This window comes from Hyla sarda, chromosome 2 (genome assembly GCF_029499605.1).
Source record: "Hyla sarda isolate aHylSar1 chromosome 2, aHylSar1.hap1, whole genome shotgun sequence".
Taxonomy (NCBI): Eukaryota; Metazoa; Chordata; class Amphibia; order Anura; family Hylidae; genus Hyla; species Hyla sarda.
The window spans coordinates 204710008-204726390 of NC_079190.1; the positions used below are offsets into that span (position 1 = coordinate 204710008).

General features: G+C 43.6%; 1 protein-coding gene across 4 annotated transcripts in view; it reads right to left on the reverse strand.

Moving 5' to 3' along the window:
- CFAP47 (cilia and flagella associated protein 47) overlaps window positions 1–12463 on the reverse strand; it is a 548331-nt gene extending 535868 nt beyond the window's left edge. For 2 of the 4 annotated variants that reach the window (XM_056556158.1, XM_056556159.1), the window contains exons 1-2: window positions 11641–12463; window positions 8441–8604 (exon numbers count right to left, since the gene is read on the reverse strand). In XM_056556158.1, the coding sequence (XP_056412133.1) occupies window positions 8441–8602 (162 nt within the window). In that variant the 5' untranslated portion in view covers window positions 8603–8604; window positions 11641–12463. Of the gene's footprint in view, window positions 1–8440; window positions 8605–9235; window positions 9271–11640 lie in introns of those variants that run through there. The other 2 variants (XM_056556156.1, XM_056556157.1) reach the window with 2 other exon arrangements.
- Window positions 12464–16383: the final 3920 nt, after the last annotated feature.

Sequence of the window (16383 nt, forward strand, 5' to 3'; positions counted from 1 at the left end):
ACGGGCGGTGTGGTACCAGGGAGCAAGTCAATAGGACAGTCGTATGGCCTATGTAGTGGTAAGGCCTCTGTCTGCTTCTTGCAAAAGACGTCAGAAAAGTCCTGATAGGCCTTCGGAAGGCCAAGCAAAGGAGAAGTGATGGAGACTTGGCTAGTAGGTACCGACTTAAGGCAACGTGTGTGGCAGGAAGAGCACCAGGATTTAATGTCCCCAGTGGTCCAGTCGAGGGTAGGAGAGTGATGCTGGAGCCAGGGCAAGCCTAGAAGGATGGCAGAGGTGCAGTTTGGCAGAACAAAAAATTCAATAGTTTCTTGATGGAGAAACCCAACGGTCATGTGCACGGGTTCTGTACGGTAACGCACGGTGCAATTCAGGTTTTCTCCGTTAACCGAAGAAATGAAGAAGGGCTTGACGAGACGGATAACAGGGATGTTAAACTGGTTGATAAAGGAGGCTTTAATGAAGTTTCCTGCTGAACCAGAGTCCAAGAAGGCCTCCGCAGAGAAGGAGGCTTTAGCAGCTGGAGAAATCCTTACTGGAATAGTCAGGTATGGAGAGGAAGAATTTACACCCAGTGACGCCTCTCCCACGTTCACTAGGTGCGAGCGTTTCCCTGACGCTGAGGACGAAGAGGACAGTCCTTTAAGAAATGTTCAGAGCTCGCACAGTATAAGCATAAGTTCTCGTTCCTCCGGCGAGTCCTCTCTTGCTGGGTCAGGCAAGACCGGTCCACTTGCATGGCCTCCTCAGCGGGAGGCACAGTAACAGGCTGCAATGGATGCTGGAAGAGAGGAGCCAGGTATGGGTTTCGCCTGGTGCGAACAAGATCTTTCTCCTGGCGGAGCTCCTGACGTCTTTCAATGTAGCGCATATTAATGCAGGTAGCCAAATGGATGAGTTCAGTCAGGGAGGAGGGTATCTCTCGTGCGGCCAGACAATCCTTAATGTGGCTGGATAAACCTTTTTTATAGGTCGAGCAGAGAGCCTCATTGTTCCAGGCCAACTCAGAGGCCAAAGTACGGAATTGTATGGCATATTCGCCCACTGTAGAGTCTCCATGGACAAGGTTCAGCAAGGCTGTTTCCACGGATGAGGCACGGGCAGGTTCCTCAAAGACACTGCGGACTTCAGAAAAGAAGGACAGGACGGAGGCAGTGGCAGGATCGTTGTGGTCCCAGAGCGGCGTTGCCCAGGCAAAGGCCTTCCCAGATAGTAAACTGACCATGAACGCCACCTTAGACCGTTCTGTGGGGAACTGGTCCGACAACATCTCCAGGTGCAGGGAAAATTGGGACAGGAATCCCCGGCACCTCTTAGAGTCCCCGTCAAACTTATCCGGGAGAGACAAGCGGACTGTAGCAGTGGTAGCGGCAGCTTGGAGAGGAGGGGAGGCTGGGGCTGGCGGAGGAGATGGTTGAGGCTGTGGAGGCAGAAGCTGTTGAATCATGGTGGTCAACTGCGACAGCTGTTGTCCTTGTTGGGCAATCTGCTGGGACTGCTGGGCGACCACGGAAGTGAGGTCAGCGAGGCTTGGCAGTGGTACCTCAGCGGGATCCATGGCCGGATCTACTGTCAGGATCCGGACTAGCGGTTGGTGAGGACACTGGAGGTGGATCCTCTGTTCCAGAGGCGATGGCGCGGGTCGTACTGGGGGATCGGTTCTAAGAAGTTACTGGTCTTCACGAGAGCCCGCCACAAAGCGGGATGGATTTGCTGAGGCGGTATCTACCAGGTCATGTCCCCCAGTAGCGACTCGACTTCTCTGGCCGCTGAGACAGGCGTGGTACAAAGGACAAGACAAAGGGAAGGTCAGATGTAACAGAAGGTCGGTGCAGGCGGCAAGGGTTCGTAGTCAGGGGCAACGGCAGAAGGTCAGAAACACAGGCTAAGTAATACACAAAACGCTTTCTCAGGGCACAAGGCAACAAGATCCGGCAAGGGGAGGAAGAGGAAGTGAGTATTTATGCATTTAAACTTGATTGGGCCAGGCACCAATTAGTGGTGCACTGGCCCTTTAAAATTCAGTGAGCCGGTGCGGGCGCCCTAGGGAGCGGGGCCGCGCGCGCCGGGAGGAAGACACAGCAGGACCCGACTGGTTAGTGACTTGGGATGCGACCCGCAGGCGCGGGCGACCCGCGGGCGGGGACGTCCCGCCACGCAGATCGCATCCCCTGGAGCACTGCTACAAGCCGAACGCCGCGAGCGCTCCGGGGAAGCCGTGGGACCCGGATCGCTCGGCGTTACAGGTACATAACATCTTATCCCCTATTCACAGGATAGGGGATAAGTGTCTAATCGCTCTGTGCACGAGAAGAGCTGGGGCGCTGGGCAGGAGATCACATGGGGTCCCAGCAGTCAGACCCCCTCCCCTCCGCAATCCCCTATCCTGGGAAAGAAAACTGTTGACCAATGAACGAACCTGTGGTCAACACGTCCCCTCCACGCACTTCTATGAGACAGCTGGGAATACTCCTTGCGAACATTTACTTATTCCCTATCTCTCTTAAGCTTTCTCTCTTAAAGTAGAACATTTTAACCCCTTAAGGACCAGGCCCATTTTGACCTTAAAGGGGTTCTCCGGTGGAAAACTTTTTTTTTTTTTATGAACTGGTGCCAGAAACTTAAACAGATTGTAAATTACTTCTATTAAAAAAAAATCTTTATCCTTCCAATACTTATTAGCAGCTGTGTGCTACAGAGGAAATTCTTTCCTTTTCGATTTTCTTTTTTGTCTTGTCCACAGTGCTTTCTGCTGACACCTCTGTCAGTGTCATGAACTGTCCAGAGCAGCATAGGTTTGCTATGAGGATTTTCTCCTGCTCTGGACTGTTCCTGATACGGGCATCAGGTGTCAGCAGAGAGCACTGTGGACAAGACAAAAAAGAAATTCAAAAAGAAAATAATTTTGTCTGTAGCATACAGCTACTAAAAAGTACTGGAAGGGTAAAGATTTTTTAATAGAAGTCATTTACAAATCTGTTTAAATTTTTGGCACCAGTTGATTAAAAAATAATAATAAAATGTTTTCCACCGGAGTACCCCTTTAAGGACCAGAGCATTTTTCGCACTGTCACTTTAAGCATTAATAACTCTGGGATGCTTTCAGTTTTTTCGTGACATATTCTACTTTATCATAGTGCTAAATTTTCGTTGATACCTGCATCATTTGTTGGTGAAAAATTCTAAAATTTCATGAAAAATTTCAAAATTTTGCATTTTTCTAACTTTGAAGCTCTCTGCTTGTGAGGAAAATAGACATACCAAATAAATTCTATATTGATTTACATATACATTATGTCTTCTTTATGTTTGTATCATAAAGCTGACATGTTTTGTACTTTTGGAAGACATCAGAGGGCTTCAAAGTTCAGCAACAATTGTCCAATTTTTCACAAAATTTTCAAAATCTAAATTTTTCAGGGACCAGTTCAGTTTTGAAGTTGATTTGAGGGGTCTTTATATTAGAAATACCCCATAAATTACACCATTATAAAAACTGCACCCTTCAAAGTATACAAAATGATATTCAGAATGTTTGTTAACCCTTTAGATGTCTCACAGGAATAGCAGCAAAGTGAATGAGAAAATTCTAAATCTTAATTTTTTACACTAAAATGTTCTTTTGTAGACCCAGTTTTTGAATTTTTACAAGGAGGAAAAAGGAGAAAATGCCCCCCAAAATGTCTAACCCAATTTCTCTCGAGTAAGGAAATACCTCTTATGTGGATTTAAAGTGCTCTGTGGCTGCACTAGAGTGCTCAGAAGCGACAATGGGATTTTGGAGAGTGTATTTTGCTGAAATGGCTTTTAGGGGGCATGTTACATTTAGGAAGCCCCTATTGTTCCATAACAGCAAAAAAAAAAAAAAACACATATCATACTATTTTGGAAACTACACCCCCTGAAGGAACGTAACAAGGGGTACAGTGAGCCTTAACACCCCACAGGTGTTTGACAACTTTTCGTTAAAGTCGGATGTGTAAATTAAATTTTTTTTTCTTTCACTAAAATGCAATTTTTTCCCCAACTTTACAAGAAGTAATAGGAGAAAATGCCCCCCCAGATTTGTAACCCTATCTCTTCTGAGTATGGAAATACCCCATATGTGGACGTCAAGTGCTATGCTGGCGAACTACAATGCTCAGAAGAGAAGGAGTCACATTTTGCTGAAATGGTTTTTGGGGGGCATGTCACATTTAGGAAGCCCCTGTCGTGCCATAACAGCAAAAAAAAAAAAAAAAAACACATGGCATACTATTTTGGAAACTACACCCCTCAAGGCACGTAACAAGGGGGAATGGGGGCCTTAACACCTCACAGGTGTTTGACGACTTTTCGTTAAAGTTGGATGTGTAAATAAAAATAAAAAAATTCACTAAAATGCTGTTTTTTCCCCCAAATTTACCATTTTTACAAGAGGTTATAGGAGAAAATGAACCAAAAAATTTGTAACCCCATTTCTTCTGAGCATGGAAATACCCCATATGTGACCCCATTTCATTTTAATGAAATTTCTTCAAACACCTGTGGGCAGTGTAGGCTCACTATACCCCATGGTACAGTGAGGATCAAACGTTTGGGCACCCCAGGTAAAAATTTGTATTAATGTGCATAAAGAAGCCAAGGAAAGATGGAAAAATCTCCAAAAGGCATCAAATTACAGATTAGACATTCTTATAATATGTCAACAAAAGTTAGATTTTATTTCCATCATTTACACTTTCAAAATAACAGAAAACAAAGAAATGGCGTCTGCAAAAGTTTGGGCACCGTGCAGAGTTAATATCTTGTACTGCCCCCTTTGACAAGTATCACAGCTTGTAAACGCTTTTTGTAGCGAGCCAAGAGTCTTTCAATTCTTGTTTGAGGTATCTTTGACCATTCTTCCTTACAAAAGTCTTCCAGTTCTTTGAGATTTCTGGGCTGTCTGTCACGCACTGCTCTTTTAAGGTCTATCTATAGATTTTCAATTATGTTGAGGTCAGGAGATTGTGAAGGCCATGGCAAAACCTTCAGTTTATGCCTCTTGATGTAATCTCCCCCTGGATTTCGAGGTGTGTTTAGGATCATTATCCATTTGTAGAAGCCATCCTCTCTTTAACTTCAGCTTTTTCACAGATGGCATTAAGTTAGCATCCAAAATTTGCTGAAATTTTATTGAATCCATTTTTCCTTCTACTCGTGAGATGTTCCCTGTGCCACTGGCTGAAATACAACCCCAAAGCATGATTGATCCACCCTATGCTTAACAGTTGGACAGAGGTTCTTTTCATTGAATTCTGTTTCCCTTCTTCTCCAAACGTACCTTTGCTCATTCCGGCCAAAAAGTTCAATAGTAACCTTATTGGTCCACAGTACTTGTTTTCAAAATGCATCAGGCATGTCTATATGTTCATTTGCAAAGTTCAAACGCTGATTTTTGTGGAGAGGACGTAGACGAGGTTTTCTTCTAATGACTCTTCCATGTAGACCATATTTGTACAAGTATCTCTTTATAGTGAAATAGTGTACCACAACTCCAGTGTCTGCCAGATCTTTCTAGAGGGATTGTGCAGTGAAACGTGGGTTTTGAATTGTTTTTCTCACAATCCTGCGAGCTGTTCTGTCTGATATTTTTCTTGGTCTTCCAGATCTTGCTTTAACTTCCACTGTTCCATTTCTTAATTACATTCCGAACAGAGGATATTGACATCTGAAAACGTTTTGCTATCTTGTTATAGCCTTCTCCAGCTTTGTGAGCATGAACTATTTTCAGTTTCAGATTTCTAGACAACTGCTTAGAAGAACCCATGGTGCTGATGAGTCTGGGCATTTAACCTCTTAAGGATCCAGGATGTATGGGTACGTCCTGGGTCCCGGTCCTGCGATATAACGCGGGGTCACACGGTGACCCCGCATCATATCGCGGCGGGCCCGGCGTCATAGTGAAGCCGGGACCCGCCGCTAATAGCGCGCGGCACTGATCGCGGTGCCGCGCGCTATTAACCCTTTAGCCGCGCGCTCAAAGCTGAGCGGCACGGCTGAAAACGAAAGTAAAAGTGCCCGGCTAGCTCAGGGAGCTGTTCGGGATCGCCGCAGTATAAACGCGGCATCCCGAACAGCTGTAGCACAGGAGGAGGTCTTCTTACCTTCTCTTGCGCTGTCCGATCGCCGAATGAATGCTTCAAGCCTGAGATCCAGGCTTGAGCATTCAATTGTCGAAAACACTGGTTGATCCATTTCTATGGAGATGGATCAATCAGTGTAAAAGATCAGTTAATGCAATATTATAACCCCCTATAGGAGCTATAATATTGCATTAAAAAAGTGTAAAAAAATCATTTACCCTTTCAATTATCCCTTCCCCTAATAAAAGTTTGAATCACCCGGCATTTCCAAGAATAAAAAAACACGCGTGCAGAAATGTCCGAATTATAAAAATATACCGCTTTTTAAGCCGCACATTCAATGGCGTACGCGCAAAAAAATTCCAAAGTCCAAAATAGTGCATTTTTGATCACTTTTTATACCACAAAAAAATGAATAAAAAGTGATCAAAAAGTCTGATCAGAACAAAAATGGTACCGCTAAAAACGGCGCAAAAAATGAGCCCTCATAGCGCCCTGAACACAGAAAAATAAAAAAAGTTATAGGGGTCAGAAGATGACCATTTTAAACGTATTAATTTTCCTGCATGAATTCCTGATTTTTTTCTGAAGTGATACAAAATCAAACCTATACAAGTAGGGTATCATTTTAACCGGATTGACCTACAGAATAAAGATAAGGTGTCATTTTTGCCGAAAAATGTAGTGCGTAAAAGCGGAAGCCCCCAAAACTTACAAAATAGTGTTTTTTGATCAATTTTGTCGCACATTAATTTTTTTTCCCGTTTCACCGTAGATTTTTGGGTAAAATGACTAATGTCATTACAAAGTAGAATTAGTGACGCAAAAAATAAGCCATCATATAGAATTTTAGGTGAAAATTTTAAAGAGTTATGATTTTTTAAAGTTAAGGAGGAAAAATTGAAAATGAAAAAACGGAAAAAGCCTGGGTCCTTAAGGAGTTAAAACCTTTGAGATTGACATTACCTGGTCTTCCCAGATGATGATTGAGAACAATCCATGAAACTTGCAGGTCTCAGCTTTGCAAAGGGGGCAGTGCATGCTATAAATTCTGCAGGGTGCCCAAACTTTTGCAGACGCCATTTTTTAGTTTTCTGTTATTTTGAAAGTCTAAATGATGGAAATAAAATCTAACTTTTGTTGACATATTATAAGAATGTATAATCTGTAATTTGATGCCTTTTGGAGATTTTTCCATCTTTCCTTGGCTTCCTTATGCACATTAATACAAATTTTTACCTGGGGTGCCCAAACTTTTGATCCGCACTGTACGTTCCTTAAGGGGTGTAGTTTCCAAAATGGAAAAAAAAATGTGTGTTTATGTCAGAACCGCTGTAACAATCAGCCATCCCTGTGCAAATCACCTCAAATGTACATAGTGCTCCCTCCTGAGCCTTGTTGTGCGCACGCAGAGAATTTTACGCCAACATATGGGGTATTTCCATACTTTTGGGGGTCTCTTTTTCCTTTTAACTCTAGTGAAAATGAAACGTATGGGGCAACACCAGCAAGTTATTGTAAAAAATTTAATATTTTTACAATAACATGCTGGAGTAGACCCCAACTTTACCTTTTCATAAGGGGTAAAATGAGAATAAGCCCCCCAAAATCTGTAAGGCAATTTCTCCTGAGTACGGAAATACCCCATATGTGGCCCTAAACTGTTGCCTTGAAATACAACAGGGCACTGAAGTGAGAGAGCGCTGTGCATATTTGAGGGATTTGCATAGGGGTGGAAATAGGGGTATTCTACGGCAGTGATTCCCAAACAGGGTGCATCCTGCTGTAGCAAAACTCGACGGCTGTCCATCTATACTGGGAGTTGTTGTTTTGCAACAGCTGCAGGCTCCATTTTGGAAACAGTACCATACCAGATGCCCTTTGGCTGTCCGTGCATGCTGGGGGTTGTAGTTATGCAACAGCTGGAGGCACACTGGTTGCAAAACACTGAGAGTTTGTTACTTAACTCAGTGTTTCCCAACCTGTGTGCCTCTAGCTGTTGCAAAACTACAACTCCCAGCATGCATGGTCTGTCAGTGCATGCTCTGAGTTATAATTTTGCAACAGCTGGAGGCACACAGTTTGGAAACACTGAGTTAGGAAAATGACAATGTTTCCCAACCAGTGGGCCTCCAGTTGTTGCAAATCTACAGCTTACAGCATACCCAGACAGTTGAAGGGCATGCTGGGAGTTGTAGTTTTGCAACAACTGGAGGAGAAAAGTTTGGAGACCACTGCCTGTAGATAATACGGAATGAACTTTCAAGCATACTCTGTTTGTAAATATCAGAGCTCACATATGAATAGAACCATCCATTTCTATTGAACTGTACCTGGGGGTCTTCTGGTCCAAGTATTTTTATTGCTTTAGCCACATGACTGATGTTTTGCACAGTGATATTGGCTTGGTAAGCCTTCCCAACCACGACATCCATGAAATGGAGCAGGCCGGGAGCGATCCTCACGCCTAATACTCTATCAATCAATTCTTCCATGGCTGCGGGTGAACAATGAAGAAAACATTAACTAAGGAAAACAACACAATACTTGACTAAGGGCATCATACCCTGTATGCAGCATGTACTGGGCCTAGTATTAATGGTGTCATAGCAAATGTAATAAGAGAGTAATAAATAAAGAAGTAGAAGAGAGTGTGGGAGAGATAGGGCAGCAGACATTGGAGTAAAAAGTGAAGTAACGGAAGGGGGGAGATCCAGAGACAGACTTTTTCCTACACATCGTCACGGTCTATTGTGCGAGGAGGGCAGGCTGCACCCACCTACATACCGGGCTGTGTACACTATATACCGGGCTGCACCCACATACATACCGGGCTGTGTACACTATATACCGGGCTGTGTACACTATATACCGGGCTGCACCCACCTACATACCGGGCTGTGTACACTATATACCGGGCTGTGTACACTATATACCGGGCTGTGTACACTATATACCGGGCTGTGTACACTATATACCGGGCTGCACCCACCTACATACCGGGCTGTGTACACTATATACCGGGCTGTGTACACTATATACCGGGCTGCGCCCACATACATACCGGGCTGTGTACACTATATACCGGGCTGCACCCACATACATACCGGGCTGTGTACACTATATACCGGGCTGTGTACACTATATACCGGGCTGAGCACACTATATACCGGTCTGTGTACACTATATACCGGGCTGTGTACACTATATACCGGGCTGTGTACACTATATACCGGGCTGCACCCACATACATACCGGGCTGTGTACACTATATACCGGGCTGTGTACACTATATACCGGGCTGTGTACACTATATACCGGGCTGTGTACACTATATACAGGGCTGTGTGCACTATATACCGGGCTGTGTACACTATATACCGGGCTGTGTACACTATATACCGGGCTGCACCCACATACATACCGGGCTGTGTACACTATATACCGGGCTGAGCACACTATATACCGGGCTGCACCCACATACATACCGGGCTGTGTACACTATATACCGGGCTGCACCCACATACATACCGGGCTGTGTACACTATATACCGGGCTGTGTACACTATATACCGGGCTGTGTACACTATATACCGGGCTGCACCCACATACATACCGGGCTGTGTACACTATATACCGGGCTGTGTACACTATATACCGGGCTGTGTACACTATATACCGGGCTGTATACATTATATACCGGGCTATGTACACTATATACCGGGCTGTGTACACTATATACCGGTCTGTATACATTATATACCGGGCTATGTACACTATATACCGGGCTGTGTACACTATATACCGGGCTGTGTACACTATATACCGGGCTGTATACATTATATACCGGGCTATGTACACTATGTACCGGGCTGCATCCACATACAGACCGGGCTGTGTACACTATATACCGGGCTGCATCCACATACATACCGGACTGTGTACACTATATACCAGGCTGAGCACACTATATACCGGGCTGTACCCACATACATACCGGGCTGTGTACACTAAATACCGGGCTGAGCACACTATATACCGGGCTGTACCCACATACATACCGGGCTGTGTACACTATATACCGGGCTGTATACATTATATACCAAGCTATGTACACTATATACCGGGCTGTGTACACTATATACCGGGCTGTATACATTATATACCAAGCTATGTACACTATATACCGGGCTGCATCCACATACATACCGGACTGTGTACACTATATACCGGGCTGAGCACACTATATACCGGGCTGTACCCACATACATACCGGGCTGTGTACACTATATACCGGGCTGTACCCACATACATACAGGACTGTGTACACTATATACCGGGCTGAGCACACTATATACCGGGCTGTGTACACTATATACCGGGCTGTACCCACATACATACCGGACTGTGTACACTATATACCGGGCTGAGCACACTATATACCGGGCTGTACCCACATACATACCGGGCTGTGTACACTATATACCGGGCTGTACCCACATACATACCGGACTGTGTACACTATATACCGGGCTGAGCACACTATATACCGGGCTGTACCCACATACATACCGGGCTGTGTACACTAAATACCGGGCTGAGCACACTATATACCGGGCTGTACCCACATACATACCGGGCTGTGTACACTATATAGCGGGCTGTGTACACTATATACCGGGCTGAGCACACTATATACCGGGCTGTACCCACATACATACCGGGCTGTGTACACTATATACCGGGCTGTATACATTATATACCAAGCTATGTACATTATATACAGGGCTGTGTACACTATATACCGGGCTGTATACATTATATACCAAGCTATGTACACTATATACATACCGGACTGTGTACACTATATACCAGGCTGTGTACACTATATACCGGGCTGTACCCACATACATACCGGGCTGTGTACACTATATACCGGGCTGAGCACACTATATACCGGGCTGTACCCACATACATACCGGGCTGTGTACACTATATACCGGGCTGCACCCATATACATACCGGACTGTGTACACTATATACCGGACTGAGCACACTATATACCGGGCTGTACCCACATACATACCGGGCTGTGTACACTATATACCGGGCTGTGTACACTATATACCGGGCTGCATCCACATACATACCGGACTGTGTACACTATATACCGGGCTGAGCACACTATATACCGGGCTGTACCCACATACATACCGGACTGTGTACACTATATACCGGGCTGTGTACACTATATACCGGGCTGCATCCACATACATACCGGGCTGTGTACACTATATACCAGGCTGAGCACACTATATACCGGGCTGTACACACATACATACCGGGCTGTGTACACTATATACCGGGCTGTATACATTATATACCGGGCTATGTACACTATGTACCGGGCTGCATCCACATACATACCGGGCTGTGTACACTATATACCGGGCTGTGTACACTTTATACCGGACTGTGTACACTATATACCAGGCTGAGCACACTATATACCGGGCTGTACACACATACATACCGGGCTGCGTACACTATATACCGGGCTGAGCACACTTTCTCCTCGTTGTCGCAGTCTCCGGTTACCAAGGTACACCAGCGTCAGTCAGCGTCCTCCGGTTGCTGGGCAACAGACTTTTTTGGGCGGAGAGCGGCTGAACTGTATACAAAGTTCTCCACCAATAGGAGGTGCTGTGGGCGGGTGTGTGCAGGGGGCCGACCTCTCTGTACCCTCCGCTGTGCAGCGTGAGGTAAAGTATTCTCCGGCCGGGGCTGTGTGGAGAGCTCCTCTCATGGCTCCCACCATTTCAGCCACAGAGCTGTATTAAGGCAGTGTGCTAGGCTTGGAAGGTGGAGAAGATTATCTAGGGGCATCCGAGGGATCCGTACCAGAAGGAATGGCAACCGTGCTGGGGATCAGGAGTCGTGCTTGGGAAAAGGAAAAGGATGGTAGACATGCTGAGGACAAGGAATAAAATAAGGACTAGGAAAGAGACCTGGACTAGAAATAGGACCCATACTGAGGATGAATAATGTGATAAAGAGCAATGCTGGAGAGGAGAAATGCAATGGGACCCATGCTGGGGACTAGGAAAGAAATGAGGAGCCATGTTGGCCACCAAGAATAAGATGAAGAGTCATGCTGAACCAGAAATGTGACAGAGAGCTATTGTATGGGCAAGGAGTGAGATAGGGAGCCATGCTGGGGGGCAGAAATGAGATGGATTGCCAAAAAAAACATCACCAAAAATTCTCTAAAAATATGTCTAACATAAAACATAATTTAAACAATGTGTCATTTTCTGTTGACACTTTCCATCTAACATCTCAGCTGCTTTTTTCTCACCTCATTCTGTCACATGCGGTAAATGTAATTGACATATGTTCCTGTCCCTATCCACACAAACTAAGAAAAAGGGATGTTTACACTTGTAACCGAACACTTGGGGAAACCAGGCGTGTAATATTGAGGCTCTGATATCTCCAGTCACATAGTATTTATAGATTTATACAAAATACCTTCTTGTTTGCCAAATGCATTTACATTTTGCTCATGTATTTACCAAAAAGCTGACAGCCATTATGTTCACCCAAGTGTGCTCGTTGAATAGCACAAAGTCCTCTGTCCCACATACTTCATTACAGATGGAGCATATGAGATCAGTAACGGCGTTCACGAAGAGGAGCTGAAATCCAAACACAGCCCGAGCGATAAAAAGCAATACCCATTGTTGGATGGCAAATATCAATTGGCTGTCTAAAATCATAATCAGGCATTTTTACAGTCATGGCCATAAATGTTGGCACCTCTGAAAATTTTCAAGAAAATGAAGTATTTCTCACAGAAAAGGATTGCAGTAACACGTGTTTTGCCAGACACATGTTTATTTCCTTTGTGTGTATTGGAACTAAACCAAAAAAGGGAGGAAAAAAAGCGAATTGGACATAATGTCACACCAAACTCCAAAAATGGTCTGGACAAAATTATTGGCACCCTTTCAAAATTGTGGGAAAATTAGATTGTTTCAAGCATGTGTTGCTCCTTTAAACTCACCTGGGGCAAGTAACCGGTGTGGACAATATAAAAATCACACTGGAAAGCAGACAAAAAGGAGAGAAGTTCACTTAGTCTTTGCATTGTGTGCCACACTAAGCATGGACAACAGAAAGAGAAGAGAACTGTCTGAGGACTTGAGAACCAAAATTGTGGAAAAATATCCACAATCTCAAGGTTACAAGTCCATCTCCAGAGATCTAGATTTGCCTTTTTTCCACAGTACACAACATTATCAAGAAATTTGCAACCCATGGCACTGTAGCTAATCTCCCTGGGCGTGGATGGAAGAGAAAAATTTATGAAAGGTGTCAACGCAGGATAGTCCAGATATTGGATAAGCAGCCCCAAACAAGTTCCAAAGATATTCAAACTGTCCTGCAGGCTCAAGGAGCATCAGTGTCAGCACAAACTATCCATCCACATTTAAATTAAATGGAACACTATGGCACGAGACCCAGGAGGACCCCACTGCTGACACAGAGACATAAAAAACAAGACTACATTTTGCCAAAATGAACTTATGTAAACCAAAATCCTTATGAGAAAACATCTTGTGGACAGAGCAGACCAGGATAGAGCTTTTTGATAAAGCACATCATTCTACTGTTTACCGAAAATGAAATGAGGCCTACAAAGAAAAGAACACAGTACCTACAGTGACATATGGTGGAGGTTCAATGATTTTTTGGGGCTGTTTTGCTTCCTCTGGCACTGGGTGCCTTGAATGTGTGCAAGGCATCATGAAATCTGAAGATTACCAACGGATTTTGGGTCACACTGTACAGCCCAGTGTCAGAAAGCTGGGTTTGCGTCTGAGATCTTGGGTCTTCCAGCAGGACAATGACCCCAAACATATGTAAAAAAGCACCCGGAAATGGATGGCAACAAAGTGCTGGAGAGTTCTGAAGGGGCCAGTAATGAGTCCAGATCTAAATCCCATTGAACACCTGTTGAGAGATCTTAAAATTGCTGTTGGGAAAAGGCGCCCTTCCAATAAGAGAGACCTGGAGCAGTTTGTAAAGGAAGAGTGGTCCAACATTCCGGCTGAGAGGTGTAAGAGGCTTATTGATGGTTGTAGGAAGTGACTGATTTCAGTTATTTTTTCCAAAGGGTGTGCAACCAAAGGGTGCCAATAATTTTGTCCAGCCCATTTTTGGAGTTTGGTGTGACATTATGTCCAATTTGCTTCTTTTCCTCCCTTTTTTTGGTTTAGTTCCAATACACACAAAGGGAATAAACGTGTATAGCAAAACATGTCTTACTGCAATCCTTTTCTGTGAGAAATACTTCATTTTTTTAGAAAAATTTCAGGTGTGCCAACATTTACAGCCATGATTGTACATATTTCTTTAATGCATGTAATCCAGTATATTATAATTTTGTAGACTATATTAAAACTAGATAAATAGAAATTGCCTAATGTTACCAGACTCTCTCCAGTCTACATTTGGGACATTATGATGGCCTCTAATTCCTGAAGCTTGTCCAGCAGTTTCTCCCAGTAAATACTGTATATGTTATAATGTGACTTTTCTATGTGTGTGCATTGCATACACAGAATAGCAGGTCTTGCTTTATTCTGCATAACCTACCACAGTTCTAGACAGGGATTATCAAAGGTTTTCTACTCGGACCTTACCCAACAGACTTAAATGATGCCTCTGCCTCACTAGACAGGCCAAGGGGATGCCTGGGCCTTAATATTTAAGTCCATGCAAAAATAGAAAATATTGACCTGTCTACCTGTATTTGTTTTATGAATATTGTTAGAGATGAGCGAATTTTGGAAAAATTCGATTTGGCTGATTCACCGAATTTTCAGGAAAAATTTGGTTCGATCCCAATTTAATTGCAGCAAAACGGTATTAGAAACGGCTATTTCTGGGCTAGAGAGAACCTCAATAGGGGTGTAGAACACTTTGCCTTGTCGTAACACGCATAGGGAATGTGCTGGGTTAGTGAATTAATACTTTTATTCAGTATGGCATGCAAACTACAGGTGTCGCTATTAGTTAAAATGACAGCCTGGTAATTGGAATGAGCAAACTTTAACCCCTTAAGGACCGAGCGTTTTTCCATTTTATGCACTTTAGTTTTTTCCTCCTTACATTTTAAAAATCATAACCCTTTCAATTTTGCACCTAAAAGTCCATATTATGGCTTATTTTTTGCGCCACCAATTCTACTTTGCAGTGATATTAGTAATTTTACCCAAAAATCTACAGCGAAACCAAAAAAAATCATTGTGCAACATAATTTAAGAAAAAACACAATTTTGTAAATTTTGGGGGCTACCGTTTCTACGCAGTACATTTTTCGGTAAGAATTATACCTTCTCTTTATTCTGTAGGTCCATACAATTAAAATGATACCCTACTTATGTAAGTTTGATTTTGTCTTACTTCTGGAAAAAATCATAACTACATGCACAAAAATTAATGTGGGAGATTTATCAAAACCTGTGCAAAGGAAAAGTAGCCCAGTTGCCCATAGCAACCAATCAGATCGCTTCTTTCATTTTTAACAAGGCCTCTGCAAAAGGAAAGAAGCAATCGGATTGGTTGCTATGGGCAACTGGGCAACTTTTCCTCTGCACAAGTTTTGATAAATCTCCCCCAATATGTTTAAAATTGCCATCTTCTGACCACTATAACTTTATTGTTTTTCTGTGTACGGGACAGTATGGAGGCTCATTTTTTGCGCTGTCATCTGAAGATTTTAGTGGTACTATATTTGTATTGATCGGACTTTTTGATCGCTTTTTATTCATTTTTTCATGATACAAAAATATGCTATTTTGGATTTTGGAATTTTAGTGCATACGCCATTGACCGTGCGGTTTAATTAACAATATATTTTTATAGTTTGGACATTTATGCACGCGGCAATACCACATATGTCATATGTTTGTTTTTATTATGGTTACATATTTTGTATATGGTATTTGGGGAAAGGGGGGTGATTCAAGGGAAGGAGTTAATGTTTTGTTTTGTTTTTTACTTTTTATTCAACTTTTTTTTTTACATTTAGAACCACATTGATCTGTGTGCTCTGCGAACGATTGATAAAGCCTGGTCCTGCCAGGCTTTATCATTCACAGTGCAGCAGCCGGCATAGGACGTGAGATAAGCCCTCTCGCTTCCTCAGAAGTGGATTGCGATCTAAGTGGTTAATAGCCGGACGCGTCAATCGCCACATGTCGGCTAT